Source organism: Coptis chinensis, chromosome 3 (genome assembly GCF_015680905.1).
Source record: "Coptis chinensis isolate HL-2020 chromosome 3, ASM1568090v1, whole genome shotgun sequence".
Taxonomy (NCBI): Eukaryota; Viridiplantae; Streptophyta; class Magnoliopsida; order Ranunculales; family Ranunculaceae; genus Coptis; species Coptis chinensis.
In genome coordinates this window covers 102,315,198-102,333,146 of record NC_141458.1, presented here as the reverse complement: position 1 = coordinate 102,333,146, position 17,949 = coordinate 102,315,198, and the positions used below count along the sequence as shown (strand labels likewise).

The window sequence follows — 17,949 nt, the reverse complement described above, 5'->3', positions numbered from 1 at the left end:
TTCCCCATGTCGATGATTTTAGGTTTTCTGCATAACACCCAATCTCCTTCCTGGAAAACTTTTAGGCAAAGTTTCTTGTCATACTGTCTTTTCATTGAAGCCTGGTAGTGGAGTAGACGAGCTATACTTTCTTCGCGAATTTCATCTAAATTAGCTTTAGAGTGAGCCACCATTTCGTCATTACAACCAGCTTTAATTGCAGCGGTGCGAGTCGTTTCAGCAAATATTTCAGTAGGTAAGACTGCGTCCGCACCATAAGCCAAGTTAAATGGTGACAAACCGGTTGAGCATTTTGGGGTGGTTCTGTATGCCCAAAGTACGACTGGTAGTTCTCTTGTCCATTTCCCCTTAGCTTGTTCTAGACGATGTTTAAGGATAGCTAGGATAGACTTGTTTGTTGCTTCAGCTTGTCCGTTAGCTTGAGGATGATATGGAGTAGAAAAATTATGCTGAATATGGAGATTGGCACAGAAATTGTGTATTTCGGTTGCATCGAACTGCTTGCCATTATCAGATATTAACTCAGCAGGGATGCCAAAACGACAAACTATATCTTTCCACAAAAAGCGCTTGACATCGGAAGCTTGAATATGCACTAAAGGTTGTACTTCCGCCCATTTAGTAAAGTAATCTGTAGCAACCAGCAAGAAACACACATTTCCTGGAGCTCTAGGGAAAGGGCCGATGATGTCTAAACCCCACTTTGCAAATGGCCATGGAGAAAAAATTGGATGTAATTCTGTGGCAGGTAGGATGCCTATGTTGTAGTGATTCTGACAAGGAACGCATGTCTGAGAAATATGTTTGGCATCTAGCTGCATATGAGGCCACCAATATCCCTGTGTCATTGCTTTATGAGCTAAATTTCGACCAGCGGCGTGATTGCCACAAATGCCTGCATGAATTTCTTGCAACACAAGTAGACCTTCGGTTTTGGTGAGGCATCTGAGCATGGGAGACAAGGGATGTCCTTTTCTGTACAATTGTAGAACACCATTTGACGAAGATACTATTACAAATTTCCAAGCATCTCGCTTGACCGTTTCAGCGAGTTTGGGGTTTGAAGGGATGGTGCCGTTGCTCAGAAAGGTAATTAATGGGGTTCGCCAGTCTTCAGTTGGTGCTTCTAACATAGGTAGATTAAAGACGTGTGGCTCCTCTGTTGATTTGTCGACATTCTGGTCACCTTGAACAATTTCTGTGTCACCTTCAGTACACATTCCTCCATCTGGCAAGGAGTCAATGTTTAATTTGTTAGGCAACAAAACGTCATCATTGTCATACTTTCTTTTTCTGGTGTTCACAACATGAATACTTGAAGGTGATGGCTCAAGAAGAAGCGGTGAAAAAAAGCAAAGACGCAGCGTTAATGTATATGTCAGTGAGCTGCTCAACTGACAAGTCAATACTTGGGTCTTGCTGGAAGTCAATGCTGACGTTTCTTGGTCCATCAATAGCGACTGCTGCAGAGAGATATGCTAAGGCGTCTGCATGTCTTATGTCGTTTCGAGGTCTTTGAATGATTGAAATGTCATCAAATTGACGAGCAAGCCTATGGATTAAGTCTAGATATGCTGCCATCTTATCATCCCGTGCTTCAAAAGAGCCTTCAAATTGACTTGCTACTAATCGAGAGTCTGTAAAAACCTGAAGCTTTCGAACATTAAATTCTAAAGCGGTACGCATGGCATAAAGGACTGCTTCATATTCTGCTACATTATTAGATGCTTTGAAACCGAAACGAACTGACCGCTCAATTACTGAATCATCAGGATTAATAAAAACACACCCGAGCCCAGATCCAACCTTGTTATGTGAACCGTCTGTGTAGACTATCCAGACGTCTGAAGACGGGGTAATAGATGTGGATGATACCTGCTTGCCCCCAATTGTTGCCTTATCAACTGATGGGCTTTCGTCTTGATTATTTTCAGGGACCATATCATCAATTGGAAAATCCGACATCAAAGATGCAAGAACATGACCTTTTTCAGAAGTGCGCGGTTCGAAAGTAATGTTATATGCACTCAAGTAACTTTCCCATTCAGCCAGTCTACTAGACTCTTGTGCATTATGGAGGACTTTGCGAATAGGGTACTCAGTGTATACCTTGACCAATCGTCCTTGAAAGTACGGCTTAAGGCGTCTTGTAGAGTGAACCAAAGCGAGAGCAATTTTCTCAATTCTTGAATATCTAGTTTCCGCCCCCATTAGAGTTTTGCTAATGAAAAAAATTGGACGCCCATCTTCGCCATCAACAAATAAAACGGCACTTACCGCCGTGTCTGTGGCAGCCAAGTAAATTCCTACAGGTTCCCCTGTAGCTGGACTAGCCAGAACGGGAGGTGAAACCAGATATTTTTTAATTGACTGAAAGGCATTTTCACACTCATCATTCCATCTCTTTGAGTCTTTTTAACGTCCCGAAAGAAAAGGCGACATTTATCGAGAATATTTGGAGATGAAACGATTTATTCTTTGCCAGCGCCCGTGAGTTGTTGTATCTCCTTCTTTTTGTTTGGTGATGGCATATCGAGGATTGCTCTGATTTGTTCAGGGTTTGCTTCAATGCCTCTGCGAGTCATCAAGTAACCCAAGAACTTCCCTTAGATCAAGCCAAAAGAGCATTTTGAAGGATTGAGCCGCAAATTAAACTTTTCCACTCTTGTGAATACTTTTTGTAAATCTACCAGATGATCACTACTGATTTTGGACTTAACAACCATGTCGTCAATGTATGCTTCCATAATCTTGCCTAACATGTCTCCAAATATAGTATTGATCATTTGCTGGTAAGTGGCGCCAGCATTCTTCAACCCGAAAGGCATTACTTGATAGCAAAAAATACCTTGATCAGTTATGAATGATGTTAATTCTTGATCTTCAACAGACAACGGGATCTGATAGTATCCTGAAGAAGCGTCCATAAATGATAAGCGTGGAAATCCGGATGTGGCATCAACAAGTTCTGATATCCGCGGAAGAGGGAATGGATGTATAGGGCATGCTTTGTTAAGATTGGTGAAGTCGATGCATACTCTCATCTTGCCATTTGTTTTCGGCACTACTACCACGTTGGACAACCATCTAGGGTATGAAACTGGGCGAATAAAATTGACAGAGAGTAAACGATCAATCTCTTCTTTAACCTTTAGCTTTCTATCGGGGAGCCATACGTGCGGGCTTTTTGTCGCATGCAGGGCTTAACACTTATATCAATGTCAAGCTTGTGACAGGCAACATTTGGGTGTATACCTGGCATTTGCTCCAAAGACCAAGCAAAAATGCTCTTGTTCTTTCTGAGTAGAGTAACCATTTCCCTTTGTTCATTTTCTGATAGCTCGGCTGATATGAAGGTTGTTTCTTTGCTAGATTCTCCAATTTGAACTTCTAAGAGGCGGTCTATGGTCGGTGGTCCTTCACTTGATGATATGGTGGAACAGTTTATTTGTGGTGCGGATTGTGCTTGAATGACTTCTTGTGAATTGCTTAAAATTGTGTTTCCATGCATATCAGATTGACGGTAATCATCTAATATTCTTTCGTGACAACGGCTAGAAGCCATCTGATCTCCTCGTATTTTGCAAATTTTGTCTAGAGATGGAAATTTCACTGCTTGGTGGAGGGTAGAGACAACAGCACCCATACAGTGGAGCCAATCCCTACCTAAAATTGCATTGTAGGAAGATTTGCAGTTCATTAAAAGAAAATCAATGTTGACCGCCTTATCCATGAGTTTTGGTAAAGAAACTCTTCGACCCGAGTTCTTTCGCTGTTCCATCAAAACCGATTATTGGGTTGTTATCTGTGACAATCAAATTTTCTGACAGTTTCATGTCATCGTAACAACCTGCAAAAATTACACTAGCAGAACTTCCAGTGTCTATCATGACACGCTGTACTCGCCATAGACCAATGTAAGCTGTGATAACGACGGCATCGTAATGCGGGTGATGGATGTCAATTAGGTCTCTGTCAGTAAAACATAGTGGGCTTGGTTCGATGGTTTCTATGCGAGTTCCTTCAATAAAATCAAAGCTATTTATGTGATATAACTCACGTAAAAATCCCAACTTCTCTCTTTGCTCACATTTTTGTTTTGTGCGTGACACGTCATTGATTCTGGTGTGACCAACTTTGATGACGTTGTAACCTGAGATTGACAAATTCTGTTGAGCACTTTTAGTGCTTAAGAATTCCTCTAGATGTCCCTTCTCTATTAGCTTTTGTATCTTTCCTCGTAAGGATCTGCATTGTTGGTTTAAGTGACCAAAGTCATTGTGGAAAAGACACCATAGATTTTATCACGTAGACTTTGTACTTTCGGTAAAGGCATTGGAGGGAAAAGCAGATTGCGACTTTTAATCTTCTCATAGATCGAGGCATATTTGGCATTCGATTGGAGTGAGCTTCATCTCTTCTCAAAAAATTGTTGGTCTTTTAAGATCCTACGCCGGTTGTTGAGTTTCCATCAGGCTTTGTTTACGCTTGCTTTTGGTATCGTAGATTCTTTTCCTCTAAAATCTTTGTCCCTTGAAGTTCGTGCTGGCCGCGATCTATTTCAACATTGATGAAATGTAGCGTTAGGTCAGGTGAACAAGTCAGATTTAAATGCAGGGGAGGATCTCTTACCCGGTGAGTTATATATTCCGTTAGTATCAAAGCGGAGAGCTTCTTTGAATCGTGAATGATCATCATATTTGGCACATCTGTGACCCTGCTTGGATTTGGCGAAATCGGACAACGAATTTTGCAAGTGTTTCATCTTTCTGTTATTTTGTGTTTAGCAAGATATTGACATCTTTAGGCCGAGTCCAATTATATTGAAATCGATCCGTGAACTGATCTGCTAACTCCTGGAAAGATTCGATAGATCTAGCTGGAATTTCCGATAGCCATCGCAAAGCTTCCCCTTTTAGGGTTGCCGGAAAAAGTTTGCATAAGAGAGCGTCATCCTTACGCCAAAGAACTAGCCTGCTTTTGAACTCCATAACATGGTTGTTTGGATCACCTTCTGCTTCATCGTACTTAGGCAACTCTGGCTGTTTGAAACCTTCCTGATGTTCTGCATTTTGTATATGCCAGGAAAAACGTCCAACGATGTCTTCATTTACGGCTAAGTCTTTCCAATGTTTTTCCTTTAGATCAGTATTATTCATTGCCTTTTTAACGATGTCTTTAATCTGCTGTTCAGTATATGTTATTCCTTCATTTGTTTGGCGACGGACGATTTGTGGTTGAACTTCTCGACCTTGTGTCATATGCGCCTGCCCCCAGTTGTTGCCCATATCTGGAAACCTTGGGTGCTCTGGACTGCGAGACCTATGACGGAAGTTTGAAGTGTCTCGGTGCACTGGAGAGTAATCTATATGATGAGTGTTATCTCTATGTCGGTCTTCCAGTTGTCTTCTGCACTGATTCCTTTCGTTCAAGTCAAGTCGTAGGTCGTGATTCAGATCTTGCCTGAGGTCACAGCTTGATTGCCCTAAGTGAGTTCTAATGTTGGGTGGTATCATCCGATCTGACCGCCGTAATGTACTGCTATCCTGGCTTACGAAGTTTGTATTACCTCGGTAGTATGGCTGGTGGCTTGTTCGGTGTGAATCAGACTCACTTGGGGAGATACGACGACTAGTATGTGACCTGTGATGTTGTCTATCATGCCTGCTATTACGACCATTGACATCAGGAGTCCTCAATCGCCTTAATAAATTGGTTGAAATATGTCGTGGCCTGGATTGATTTGGACGATTTTCGGGGGGACATCATCGGTGGTTCGAATCTTTCGCTATTGCTTTTGCAAGCCGTGATTGGAATACTTGCGGTTTTCTCGGATCTTGGGATTCTTGATGGAATAGATGAAGCAGTATCATTGTTGTCTATCTGTACTTGCTTCCCTTCATTTATTTGCTTCTGCAAAGCTGCATTATGCTCCTTTTCCCTTCTAAGTTTGTTACGCAGAGCATCCAGAGTCATTTTTTCATCACCTGTGTCCTTATCATTTGGATATGCAACCATATTTGCATCTGCATCTGCATCTGTATCTGGATCTGCATCTAGCGAATTAGTATCATTAGGAGGAGAAGATACTGGAGCCTGTGACCTTGGAAATTTAGATCTGTGCTGTCTTGGTACTGGAAGCAACAAAGGTGGAGTCTGTTGGTTTGATGCAACTTGATCGACCTAACCGGCATTTGGTTGATTGTTTCCCTCGATGGTCGTGCTCTTGCCTCGCTTGTTCGCTAGAGATCTTGTTATAGTAGCCATTAACAAAGATTGAGAGATACGTGGAAGAGAGAACGTTAACAAGAACCATGAGACGGCCAATTATGTTTGGGTAGGAATTCACCCGCACACACTATTGAATCTGCAAGGGGAGATGTTATATAAAGAATGAGATCGTGCCTTTAATGGCTGCCTCACATTATCCGAATATGTATCCGAGAATCAAGTCTCTAAAACGTAGTTCTTTGTTAAGTGAAGAGTCCTATTTATAGAAATAGAAAATAAGAGTCCCGATAGCACAAGGACTCTTACTAGATAGGACCGGGTTAATCGAACATGTGACCGCTCGGTGGATCGACCGGGCCGTCCGATATCTACTTCACACGTGAGCCGCCCAAGTGGCTAACTAGAACTGCGGAGCCGCCCAGGTGGCTAAGTGGACATGTGAGCCGTCCAAGTGGCTAACTAGAACTGTGAGCCGTCTAGGTGGTTAAGTGGACATGTGAGCCGTCCAGGTGGCTAACTAGAACTATGAGCCGTCTAGGTGGCTAAGTGGACATGTGAGCCGTCCAAGTGGCTAAGGATCGGTCACTTAGACTTAATATAAAGACTAAGTCCCTAATGAGTTCGTTAGCCAGGGTATGAATGTGGAGGTACGTACAGTACCCTTAGTTCCAGCACAACTCAAATTCTCGTGTACTCAGAAGAATTCTCATGGTTGTCATGTACTCAAAAGACACTCAAATTCTCAGCGATTGGGGCATTCAAGGGAAACTAAGAACTGCTCCCCGAATAGAGAGTGTTAACTGGGTTGCACCAAATGCTCCAACCATCAAAGTCAACACTGATGGGGCATCTAGGGGTAATCTAGGACTTGCCGGGATTGGATCTACTTTTAGAGATCATAACAGAGATTTTCTCTTAATTACTGCAGGGCAGTGGGATTGACTACTATACGAGTTACTGGGCTGAGTGTTCGGCAATCATTGAAGCCCTTGAACTGGCAGCCACTAAGGGATTGTCTGACATTTAGGTTGAAACATACTCTGAAGCAGCAGTCCAGGCTTTTGGATCATCACAGCTGCCATGGGCCTTGATGCACAGATGGAAAGATGTCCAAAATATGCTACAAAAATTTGTCATCACTTCAATTTGGAGAGAAGCAAACTTCTCACCGCGATCTTTTTGTTGTTTAAAGGGAGTCACACTTCTGAGACAACATGGGAAGAACATATCTTGGTAGACCTTCATGGATTACAAGATGGGAGCATCCTGCGAGTACCTACTATAGATTTAGATAGTATTTTGTACTTTTTTGAATCTTTGTAAAGACCTAGTGTTGATTCTGAGTGAGATGTGAACTTGTCACAGTCCACTCACACCATTTTTTTGGATCATCTTACCTCTATGTTGACCTTCAATACTCCTTGGAGAAAAGAGGCTTTCGGAAAACATAATGTAAGGGAGTAATATTCTCATTGAAGAATAGTAAGCACGCATTGAGCATAAGCAGAGATCGTAACGAGCCCATATCATTGACCTCCAAGATCGATTCGTAAGTAGCTCGCTTCATGTAGGTGGTATGCTTCAGCTTGCTCCATAATACCTCAAGTCGAACAGACGACCTCAAGCAGAACGAGTCGAACAGATGACCTCAAGCAGAACGCTTCGAGTGATTACACCATCCCTTGTCCAGATGTAATCATCACCAGAGCCATACATGTACTTCCAATCACCGTGATATATGAACTACTGCACCCACTCCCAATCATCACGCAATTCCTACCAAAACCAACCTAACACTCATTCTCAATCTCCACCCTACATATGTACATGTCATTGCACGTGTCTTATGGATCTCCACTTCCCAATGTCTATAAATACCACCTACATGAACTACGTGAGACCTGATTCTTCTCTCCCCCCAGAATCAAGAGAAGATACGTAGGCACTTCGCTCATCAGCGAACTCGGTCTTTCCTAAATTCAACCCCATTCTCCTTCTTCCCTCGTATTAAAGGAAAACTAAAACACACCTTTATATTGGCGTCGTCTGTGGTCTCGATCTCTTGAGAAACCACTCAACAAATCCTTAAACCAAAAAGAAAAAACACTTAAGCCCACGAAGCATGGCAAGCCTCGAAGCTCAAATCCAGAGTTTGGTAGGGTAGCTATGAACGATGAATGAACAAATCACCCTGCTCAGGCAAGAGAATGTCACTCTCCGCGCGCAAGTAGATACGTAGAATCCACCTGCTGCCTTAGCAGAGGACGGCATCAACGAGGTTAATCAACAGATTAATGAATTGTCACAAAGAATCGACCAAAGTGCAGTCAAGAAAGATGCTTCTCAGATCGTTCAAAAGATGATAAAGACATACCGGGCATCTCCATTCGCTGCTGAGGTACTTAGTAAGGCTTCTCCTCCAAATTTCATTCAACCTTACTTTTCTAATGTATGATGGGAGCACGTGTCCTGGTCAACACGTGGCTCGCTATATTCAAAGCCTGGCACTATATAGTGCACCAGAGTTCGATCACCTCTACTGTCATTTATTTTCCGCCAGTCTCAAAGATGGCGCACTCGATTGGTTTTTCTCACTCGAGCCAGACTCGATAAAGACCTTCGAGCAGCTCACCGATTCATTTGCTAGTCAGTACATCCATAACAAGCGTAAAAAAGCTGATCTTGATTCACTATTTCAGCTCTCACTTGGTGAAGACAAAACAATTTGTGAACTTCTAGGTCGGTTCAAAGTCGAACTAATGTGCATGGAAACAGGTCTGAAAGAGTCCTTTGCCACCCTGGCATTCTCCAACGCTTGCCGTGTGCGCAACACGGCACTCGCCAGATCGCTGATAAAAGAACACCCTGAGACTTTATCAGAGCTATACGCTTGAGTCGACAAGTACATTAAGCTGCAGGAAAGCCTGAAGCACCAAAGCCTACCAGAAGAAGAAGAGGTCATAACAATATCCGACAGCAAGAACGGAGGTCGCAGCAATATCCGACAACAAGAACGGAAGTCATTAATATCCAACAGCCTCCAAAAAGCGACCTCGACAGCAAGAACGGAAGTCAGGAAACAGAATGAGCAATGACCGTGAGTTCGTTGTTCTCACACGATCTCCCAGTTACATACTGGAGAAGATCAAGAAAGCTACCTATTACCGACCTACCGTATGACAACCAGAAGATCGATCAGGCAGGCCTTATTGTGCCTTTCACCGAGCCAAATGTCACAAGACCGATGCGTGCAGGGGACTAAAGCATTACCTTCAGGACCTCATCGAAGCAGGACATATCAAGCAGTAGACCAACATTGCTAATGGCGATCTGCACCATAAGCTCATGGCTAGCAGAGTGCGCAGTTGATCTCCACCTCGCCATAATGTCACAATGTCCAAGCTCGCTCCCGTAGCAGAGGACGACCAAGAGATCGCTCCCGCCACGAGCGTCGTCAGCATTCGTCAGACCGAGACAATGACAGAACCATTCACATGATAACATTTCCAGATGATTCAGTAACATCGTCTAGAGAGAAAAGACGGCGTGTTGGCGCCCTTCAAGAAGTTTACCATTTTTCTTCCCAGGCCGCACCTGCCCCACGTAGTTCCGGTCGCAGTTCAGGTGATATTATTTTTACGGAGGCCGACCTCAACAAGGTTTGCCTCCCACACAATGACGCACTTATTGTCTACATCAAAATCAGTGACTGGACAGTCAAATGCGTCTTGATAAATCCCGGTAGTCCATGTGACATTCTGTTCTACCATACTATTCAAGAGATGAATTTGCCCAAGTCGGTCTTCATAGACCCCATCGCTCCTCTCTACGGGTTCAACGGCTTCAGAGCCGACCTGATCGATGACATCATACTCCCAGTTTCGGTGGGATCTAGAGAGGACAAAGTCAGCTTCAATACGCGCTTCAGCGTTCTAGACATCAAGTCGTCCTACAATGCTATTCTAGGACGGCGTTAGATTCATCAAATGCAAGCTATACCATCAATGTTGCATCAAGTTCTCCGCTTCCCAGGCCCAAGAGGCATGATGGAGCTTCGAAGCAATCAGCTCAAGGCTTATCATTGTAATCAAATACTCTCAGCGAACAAGACCGCCGACTTACCTACCCACACAAGGAATGAGCCCACCAGCTACACAATGGCCAAAGACTTGGTCACTGAGGTCAGAGCCAAAGCACCAACACAAAACGCTGGGGGCTCCAGCAAGAAGGGCTATTCATCTGTTCAAACCCCAAAAGTCACTCAAGACGTTGTTGCTCCACCAGTCAAGACCCCAGAAATCACTCCCGTAGTCGTTGCTCCACTAGTAAAGACCTCAGAGGTCACTCTAGTAGTTGTTGCTTCACTAGCCACGACCCCAGAAGTCACTCCGTCATTTGTTGCACCGTTCGTCAAAACTCCAGAGGTCGCACCATCATGGGTCACACAGCCAACACTGATTCCAGAGATCACTCTAGCCCCTGTTGTCATGACCACAGAGGCCACATCAGCCTCTGTTATCGTTGCCACAGAGGTCGCTCTAGCTCCTGCTGCCTATTCCACTCTCCCTCAGGTCGACAAAGCATCTCCAGAGATCGGTCCACTTGAGGTTGCATCAGCATCAAAGGAAGCATCTCAACCTGTAGACAGAGAGCAAGTGAACCTAGGAACATAAAATGACCCTAAGTTCGTATACGTAGGGGCTAACTTAGACCCTACACTCAAGGCTCAACTTGTAAACTTTTTAACAATGAATAAAGATGTTTTCGCTTGGTCATATATCGATGTACCGGGTATAGATCCTAATGTTGCATGTCATAGACTAAATGTAAATCCTAATGCTAGGCCAGTTCGTCAGCAACCTAGAAGGTTATCTCTGAGATTTCAAAAAGCAATCAACGATGATGTCGACAAACTCAAGCAAGTCGGTTTCATCAGAACAATCGATTATTCAGACTGGATCTCTAACATAGTAGCCATTCCAAAAAAGAATGACATAGTTCGTCTTTGCGTTGACTTCACCAATGTTAACCAAGAAACACCTAAAGATAGCTTCCATTTGCCTAGAATTGACCAACTTGTGGACCAGACCTGTGGCCATGAGCTCCTGTCATTTATGGATGCATACAGTGGATACAATCAAATCCCACTCGCTAAAGAAGACCAAGAGAAAACATCATTCATCACTGAACAAGGAATTTATTGCTACAACGTCCTCTCGTTTGGCCTCAAGAACGCTGGAGCGACTTATCAACGGCTGGTCACTGACATGTTCCAAGACATGTTAGGGGATACCATGGAAGTCTATATCGACGACATGGTCATCAAGAGCAAGAAAGCACGTGACCACCTTACTCACCTTGAGCAAGTGTTCTCCAGGTTATGTCGAACTCGAATGAAGCTGAATCCGGAAAAGTGCCTTTTTGGAGCGTCCTCTGGGAAATTCCTGGGGTACCAAGTATCATAGCGTGGGATCGAGGCTAACCCATACCAAATCCGAGCGTTCTTAGACATGCCCAACCCTCAGACAAAGAAGCAAATACAAAAGCTATCAGGAATGGTTGCAACACTAAACAGATTCATATCTAGGGTGTCAGACAAATGCCGACCGTTCTTGCAACTTTTCAAAAAGGGTGAGCAGTTCTCGTGGAACGATCAATGTGACCAAGCGTTCTCCACCCTCAAAGAGTACCTGACTACACCTCCTGTCCTAGCAAAACCAACAGATGGCGAAACGCTGGGGATGTATCTAGCAATATCAGACTTTGTCATCAGCTCGGTTCTCTTCAAAGAGGAAAACAACTAAGAGAAGCCGATCTATTTTACAAGTAAGACGCTCACTCCACCTGAAAAGAATTACTCTTACATCGAAAGAGCAGTACTAGCATTGTTATATTCTGCACGAAAGTTTAGACCTTACTTTCAAGCGCATCCAATCAAAGTACTCACCGACCTCCCATTGAAGAAAATCCTTCACAAGGATAACAAAACAACTCGCATGGCAGTATGGGCCGAAGAGCTCGGGGAGCACCACATCGAGTTCGTCCCACGTACCTCACAGAAAGGACAAGTCGTGGCAGATTTTCTAGCAGAGTTTCCTGTCGACGACCTAAATTGGGAACCAGAAATTGATATTCCATCCACAAAGAGGAATGACAAGACCGTCTGGTCTCTCTTTGTAGATGGATATAGTAATCCTGGAGGAAGTGGAATCCGAGTTGTCCTAGTATCGCCAGATGGAACAATGATGGAGAAATCAGTTCGCATAGACTTCGCGACCTCCAACAATGAAGGGAAGTACGAGGCATTAATCATGGGGCTCTGCATGGCATTGCAACTTGGTGTACAAGAGCTCCAAGTCTTTAGTGACTCGCAACTGGTCGTTCGCCAGATTGCTAAAGAGTACACTACCCACGAAGGTAACTTTTCTAAGTACCTTCAAGTTGTTTATCAGTTGCTTCCAGCTTTCAAGAAAGCCACCATACATCACTTTTTGCGTGACGAGAACCGTCACGTAGATAGTTTAGCTTACTTGGCTACTCAAACACCGAACTGCGCCCCTAGACAATTACTCATTGAGGTAGTTGACCGACCTGCTTACCAAGTAGAACACGTCTTAGAAATCAGCGACCTATGCCCACTCTCTGAGAATCAGATGAGTCAAACATGGATGCAGCCCATCATAGAGTACATACAACACGGCACGCTCCCAGAAGAGCGTACCAAAGCCAGGCAAATCCCATATCAGGCGTGTCGTTACTGCTTGGTCAATAACAAGTTGTTTAGAAAATCCACTGGCGGCCCTCACTTAAGGTGCATAAGCCCAGAACAAGGTCAATTGATTTTTGCTGAGATTCATGAGGGAGAATGTGGAAACCATGCGGGAGGTCGCTCTTTGGCTCACAAAGCGATCTCCCAGGGATACTTTTGGCCTCGAATGCAGATCGACGCCAAAACATATGTACTCAAGTGCGTCAAATGTCAGACCTTTGACCACAACTTCATACAACCAGCTCGTGAATTGATTAACATCGCGAGCCCTTGGCCATTTCACATGTGGGGCATGGACATCATGGGACCATTCATCCCACAAAAGAGTACCAATTTTCGCTTCATCTTATTCACAACTGATTACTTCACTAAGTGGATCGAAGCAATTCCTTTAGCTCATGTCAAGAAATCACACGTCAAAAACTTTATCTAGACTCATATCATTACCAGATTTGGCTTGCCACACATATTGGTGATGGACAATAGTTCCCAATTCAAGGGAAAAACAGTCAAGGAGTTTCTGGCCAAGTGGAAGATCGTTCATGCATTCTCCACTCCTCAGTACGCCCAAAGTAATGGCCAAGCAGAGGCCAGCAACAAAGCAATCTTAGAAAGTCTGAAGAAGGAGATTGAAAAGAACAAAAGTCAATGGCCAAATCAATTAGAAAACATATTGTGGGCTCATCACACCACGGCTTCAAAGATCCAAAGATCGCGTTAATCACCATTCTCCTTATGCTATGGCACGAATTTCGCCATCCCCACCGGCCGCCGGTCACTCTGACTCGATCGAACTTCGCCGAAGTCGGACATAATGACTCCGTCCTAGCACGATAGGTCGATTTGCTAGAAGAACGGTGTGACCTAGCAGCCATCAGAGTGGCATCTTATCAACAAACACTGAAGAAGTCTTACAACAAGGGAGTACATCCTCGATCTTTTTAGCCTGGCGATCTAGTTCTAAAAAAGACTCAAGATGACTCCAAACTAGCACCAACATGGGAAGGACCATACATAATGGAACGAGTTGTAGGTAATGGAGCGTATTGGATCAAAACCCAAGAAGGGAAATCATTGCCACGACCATGGAACACTTTTTTTGTTAAATAAGTTTTATCAATAAAAGTACATTCTTGTATATTCCATGTTTTCATTTACTGTAAATTCAAGATTAGTTTATTTATGTATTACAATCTACTCTACCTAATCTCGTCGATCAAGTACCAAATTCGCAAAGAGAGCACCACCAGTATATGCGCACTTCCAGCACCGTCTTGAGTTCCAGCGCTCTCAGTGCGTAGTACGCTTTCATAAGCTAACACGCTCTCCGTGAGTAGCACGCTCTCTTGAGCTAACAGGCTCCAGAGCCTCTCTAATTCGCACTAGTTAAGGACCTATACTTCTAGGATCAACTTAGTGAGAACGCTCTCAGTGAGCAGGACGTTTTCATAAGCTAACACGTTCTCCATGAGCAGCATGCTCTCTTGAGCTAACAGGCTCCAGAGCCTCTCCAATTCGCACTAGTTGAGGACCTATACTTCTAGGATCAACTCAGTGAGAACGCTCTCAGTGAGCAGGACGCTTTCATAAGCTAACACGCTCTTCGTGAGTAGCACGCTCTCTTGAGCTAACAGGCTCCAGAGCCTCTCCAATTCGCACTAATTGAGGACTTATACTTCTAGGATCAACTCAGTGAGAACACTCTCAGTGAGCAGTACACTTTCATAAGCTAACACGCTCTCCGTGAGTGATAAGCACCCAAAAGTGTATTATGAAACCCCATTGAGACATATAAATTTGATTAATTATGTGTTTAATAATCATGAAATAAATATGTTTTCATACTTTTGCAGGTATTTGCAGTAAACATGGAAATATTGGTTAAACCTACGATAAAGCACGAGGAACGGCGTATATATGAATTCTTCCAAATCCGCACATAAGCATCAAACTTCCAAAGCTCCTACCTCTCGAACCAGGACTCTGAATGCGACAAGAGAGCTGCTCAGATAATCAGGGCGATGAACTCTACGCATAGGCGGGGAGTTGTAAAACTGCCCAAATACCGGACTGCCACTGGACTATAAATGGACCCACTATGCGGGGCTACAAGATTGGATGAGTCATCAATCATAGAGCATGTCAATACAAAAATAACAAATTATTGGTGCAAAGTTGACACCTTGCATGTAATAAATTAGATTAGGTGTTAATAGTGAAAAAAAGGCAAGGTGTCACTTTGTTTTAATGTGGTGGATAAAAATAAATTAATGTGGTTTGATGATTCACGTGGGAGGAAATGAGATTTCTCTCAAATGGAGAAGAAATTAGACAAGGGTGGGGGACACTCCATTTACTCCCTTGACTTATTTTCCTTACATGGCATTATTTTAGTTCCTTAGTGAAAAACATCATAAGTTTAGTTTTTTAGTTTTTATTAGAAAGCTTGTAATAGTTTTAATGGAGGAAACACTTGTTTTCTTCTATAAAATAAATAGAAGTGAGTTTGATTGTTTATCTTCTTCCTTTTTCTCTCTTTCTTTGTTTCTCTAGTTTAAATTCCTTGTCTCAAGGATCATGAGCTAACTTCTCTTTTGGGGAGTTAATCCAACTCATGTGAGGGAAAAACAATTGTTGTTGGTTTGGTAGGTTTTTAGGAAGAACAACTAACTCTACATCCTATCCCAAAATGATAGTTGGTGTAGTGTCTAGTTAGGAATCAAGCAATGAGCTTAGAGATAAGTCATTGTTTGATTTCACTTGCTAGCATGTATGAGCTCTTTAGTGAGCCATACATGCTAGGGATCAAATCTTTTTTTCCATTAGGGACTTGTCTATGAGTCTAGGAAGAATCAATAAACCTTTTCAAATCAATAAACTAAATGTTAGTTTCACATGAGGAGGATCAACTCTCCTCCTTTTTCTTAGTAATTTGTATTTTGTTTAAGTGCATGATTTCAAACTTTAATGTTTTTCTAAATGTTGTGTAGGAAAGAAAACCTAGCATTAGTATTATAACATTACTCCTTAGTTCCCTTTATTGTAACAACCAATTTGTAGTTGTCCTAGACTTTAGGTTGGTTCGAATCCTTACTTTAGCTTTACGAAAATGAAAATCGTGAGTAAGGAAATTTGAGTTGCTTTTGTACCAATTTAGAGAGTTCAACCTCTAAGTAGTAGTAAAGAAGCATATATCAGTGAGCAACATGCTCTCTTGAGCTAACAGGCTCCAGAGCCTCTCCAATTCGCACTAGTTGAGGACCTATATTTCTAGAATCAACTTAGTGAGAACGCTCTCAGTGAGCGATACGCTTTCATCAGCTAACCCACTTTCCGCGAGTAGCACGCTCTTTTGAGTTTATAGGCTCCTAAGCATCTCCAATTCTCATTACGCTTACACACACACTACGCTCTCCACGAGCCTCTCGCTCTCTTGAGATCACAGGCTTTACAACCTCTCAAATTCTCCTCAATTGAATACCTTTAACTGTAGGATCAACTCCACGAGAACGTTCTCAATGAGCCTTACGCCATAGTAAGCCGGCACGCTCACCTAAACTACCAGGGTTCACAGCCTATACGGTTCTTACGCGTAGGCAGCTTACATATAAAAACTTTAGCTACAAGCAATCAAAAATTAAGCAAAGACATGCATTCCATACACATTCATCAATGGAACTGCCTGGCCAACGCCAGGAAACCAGTTCACGAATCCACCGATCTGCTGGGTCTATCCAGGAAATCCAGATCGGTATTCGTACAAGTTAGTAAAATGTCGAACTGCCACTTTCGTGGAAACCAATTCACTGCGTATCTATACCAAAAAGGCAAACTGATCAGGCAAGCCTGAGAACTCAACTCTATTGTTTAACTTTCATACTGAGAGGAGAACAGACAAAATACTCAAAATTTTCAACACTGACAAAGACAAGATCGGAAATCACCATCAAGGAGTAGCAACAACATGTTTATCTTTTGGGGCAGCACTAGTCGAGGGAGTGTGCCTTGCAGCTCTCAACACCACACGCATACCCGTACCCTGATCTCCACTATCACACGCCTTTTTCAATTGGAAATACTTCTCATCCAGTTTGGCATACTGGATACAGGCCACGTCATACGCATTTTGTGCTTTGCGCACAACCCCCTGACATTGCTTAGCATACTCCGTAACTTCAGTCAGCTTCTCCTGCAGATCCTTCATCGCATTAACTAGCACAGAATTCTTATCAGCAACATCCCGGTACTTTTTGGTCATCACTTCCAGTTTCTTCTTGTTAACTCCCTAGGCAGCTCGCATACATCCCAGTTCGCCTTGAGCATTGACATCAGTACTAGCATGTTGCACAGCGTTCTTCAGCTTATCATATCCCACAAGAAACTACAAGTACAATATCAAAATTAGAGTCGCCCGATAAACAAAAGAAAAAGCTCACCAAACAATAGGCCATGTCCATGGTCCCCATCAGCGTCTCCATCTCTTCATCTTCAACTTCCGCCTTATCACCATTCAGTACGATCCCTCTTAGAAGGCTGGCCGCTTTGGGTGCTGAGTGGAAGCTGCAGTCAGAATGTTTCACAACACGCTTCTTCCCCGTCTTCCCCACATAGAAGAATTCGCTCCCTACGTCCCCAAGACGCTGGGGCGAACTCTCTCCAGTGACGTGGTGGCCTTGACCACTACGTTCCTCAGTAGCCACATCGGTCTCATCCATCTGACGAGGAGACCTGAACTCCTGGGTCGCTTGTTACCTTTAGCTTCTGAAGCAACTACTTTCCTCTTGCCACGGTTACCATGCTGATAAGGGTGGAACTCCATCTCTTCCATTACAAGGGGGAGGTCTCCCTCAAACTCCCCTCACCCTTAGTATATCTACGACACCTGGCCATAGTGAAGCCTACAAACAAAACCAACATCAAGCGAGTTAGCAACCAAGACACAGGTTTTT

At 43.4% G+C, this 17,949-nt stretch overlaps 1 protein-coding gene across 1 annotated transcript; it reads right to left on the bottom strand.

The window, feature by feature from the left end:
* Positions 1–1,329: 1,329 nt before the first annotated feature.
* LOC147512287 (uncharacterized) lies at positions 1,330–3,646 on the bottom strand. Its single transcript, XM_086598697.1, has 4 exons — positions 3,256–3,646; positions 2,849–3,100; positions 2,676–2,755; positions 1,330–2,370 (listed from the first exon to the last, which is right to left on the bottom strand). Exons 1-4 carry the CDS (start codon positions 3,644–3,646, stop codon positions 1,330–1,332), a joined length of 1,764 nt encoding a protein of 587 aa, XP_086454823.1.
* Between the last annotated feature and the right edge of the window lie 14,303 nt (positions 3,647–17,949).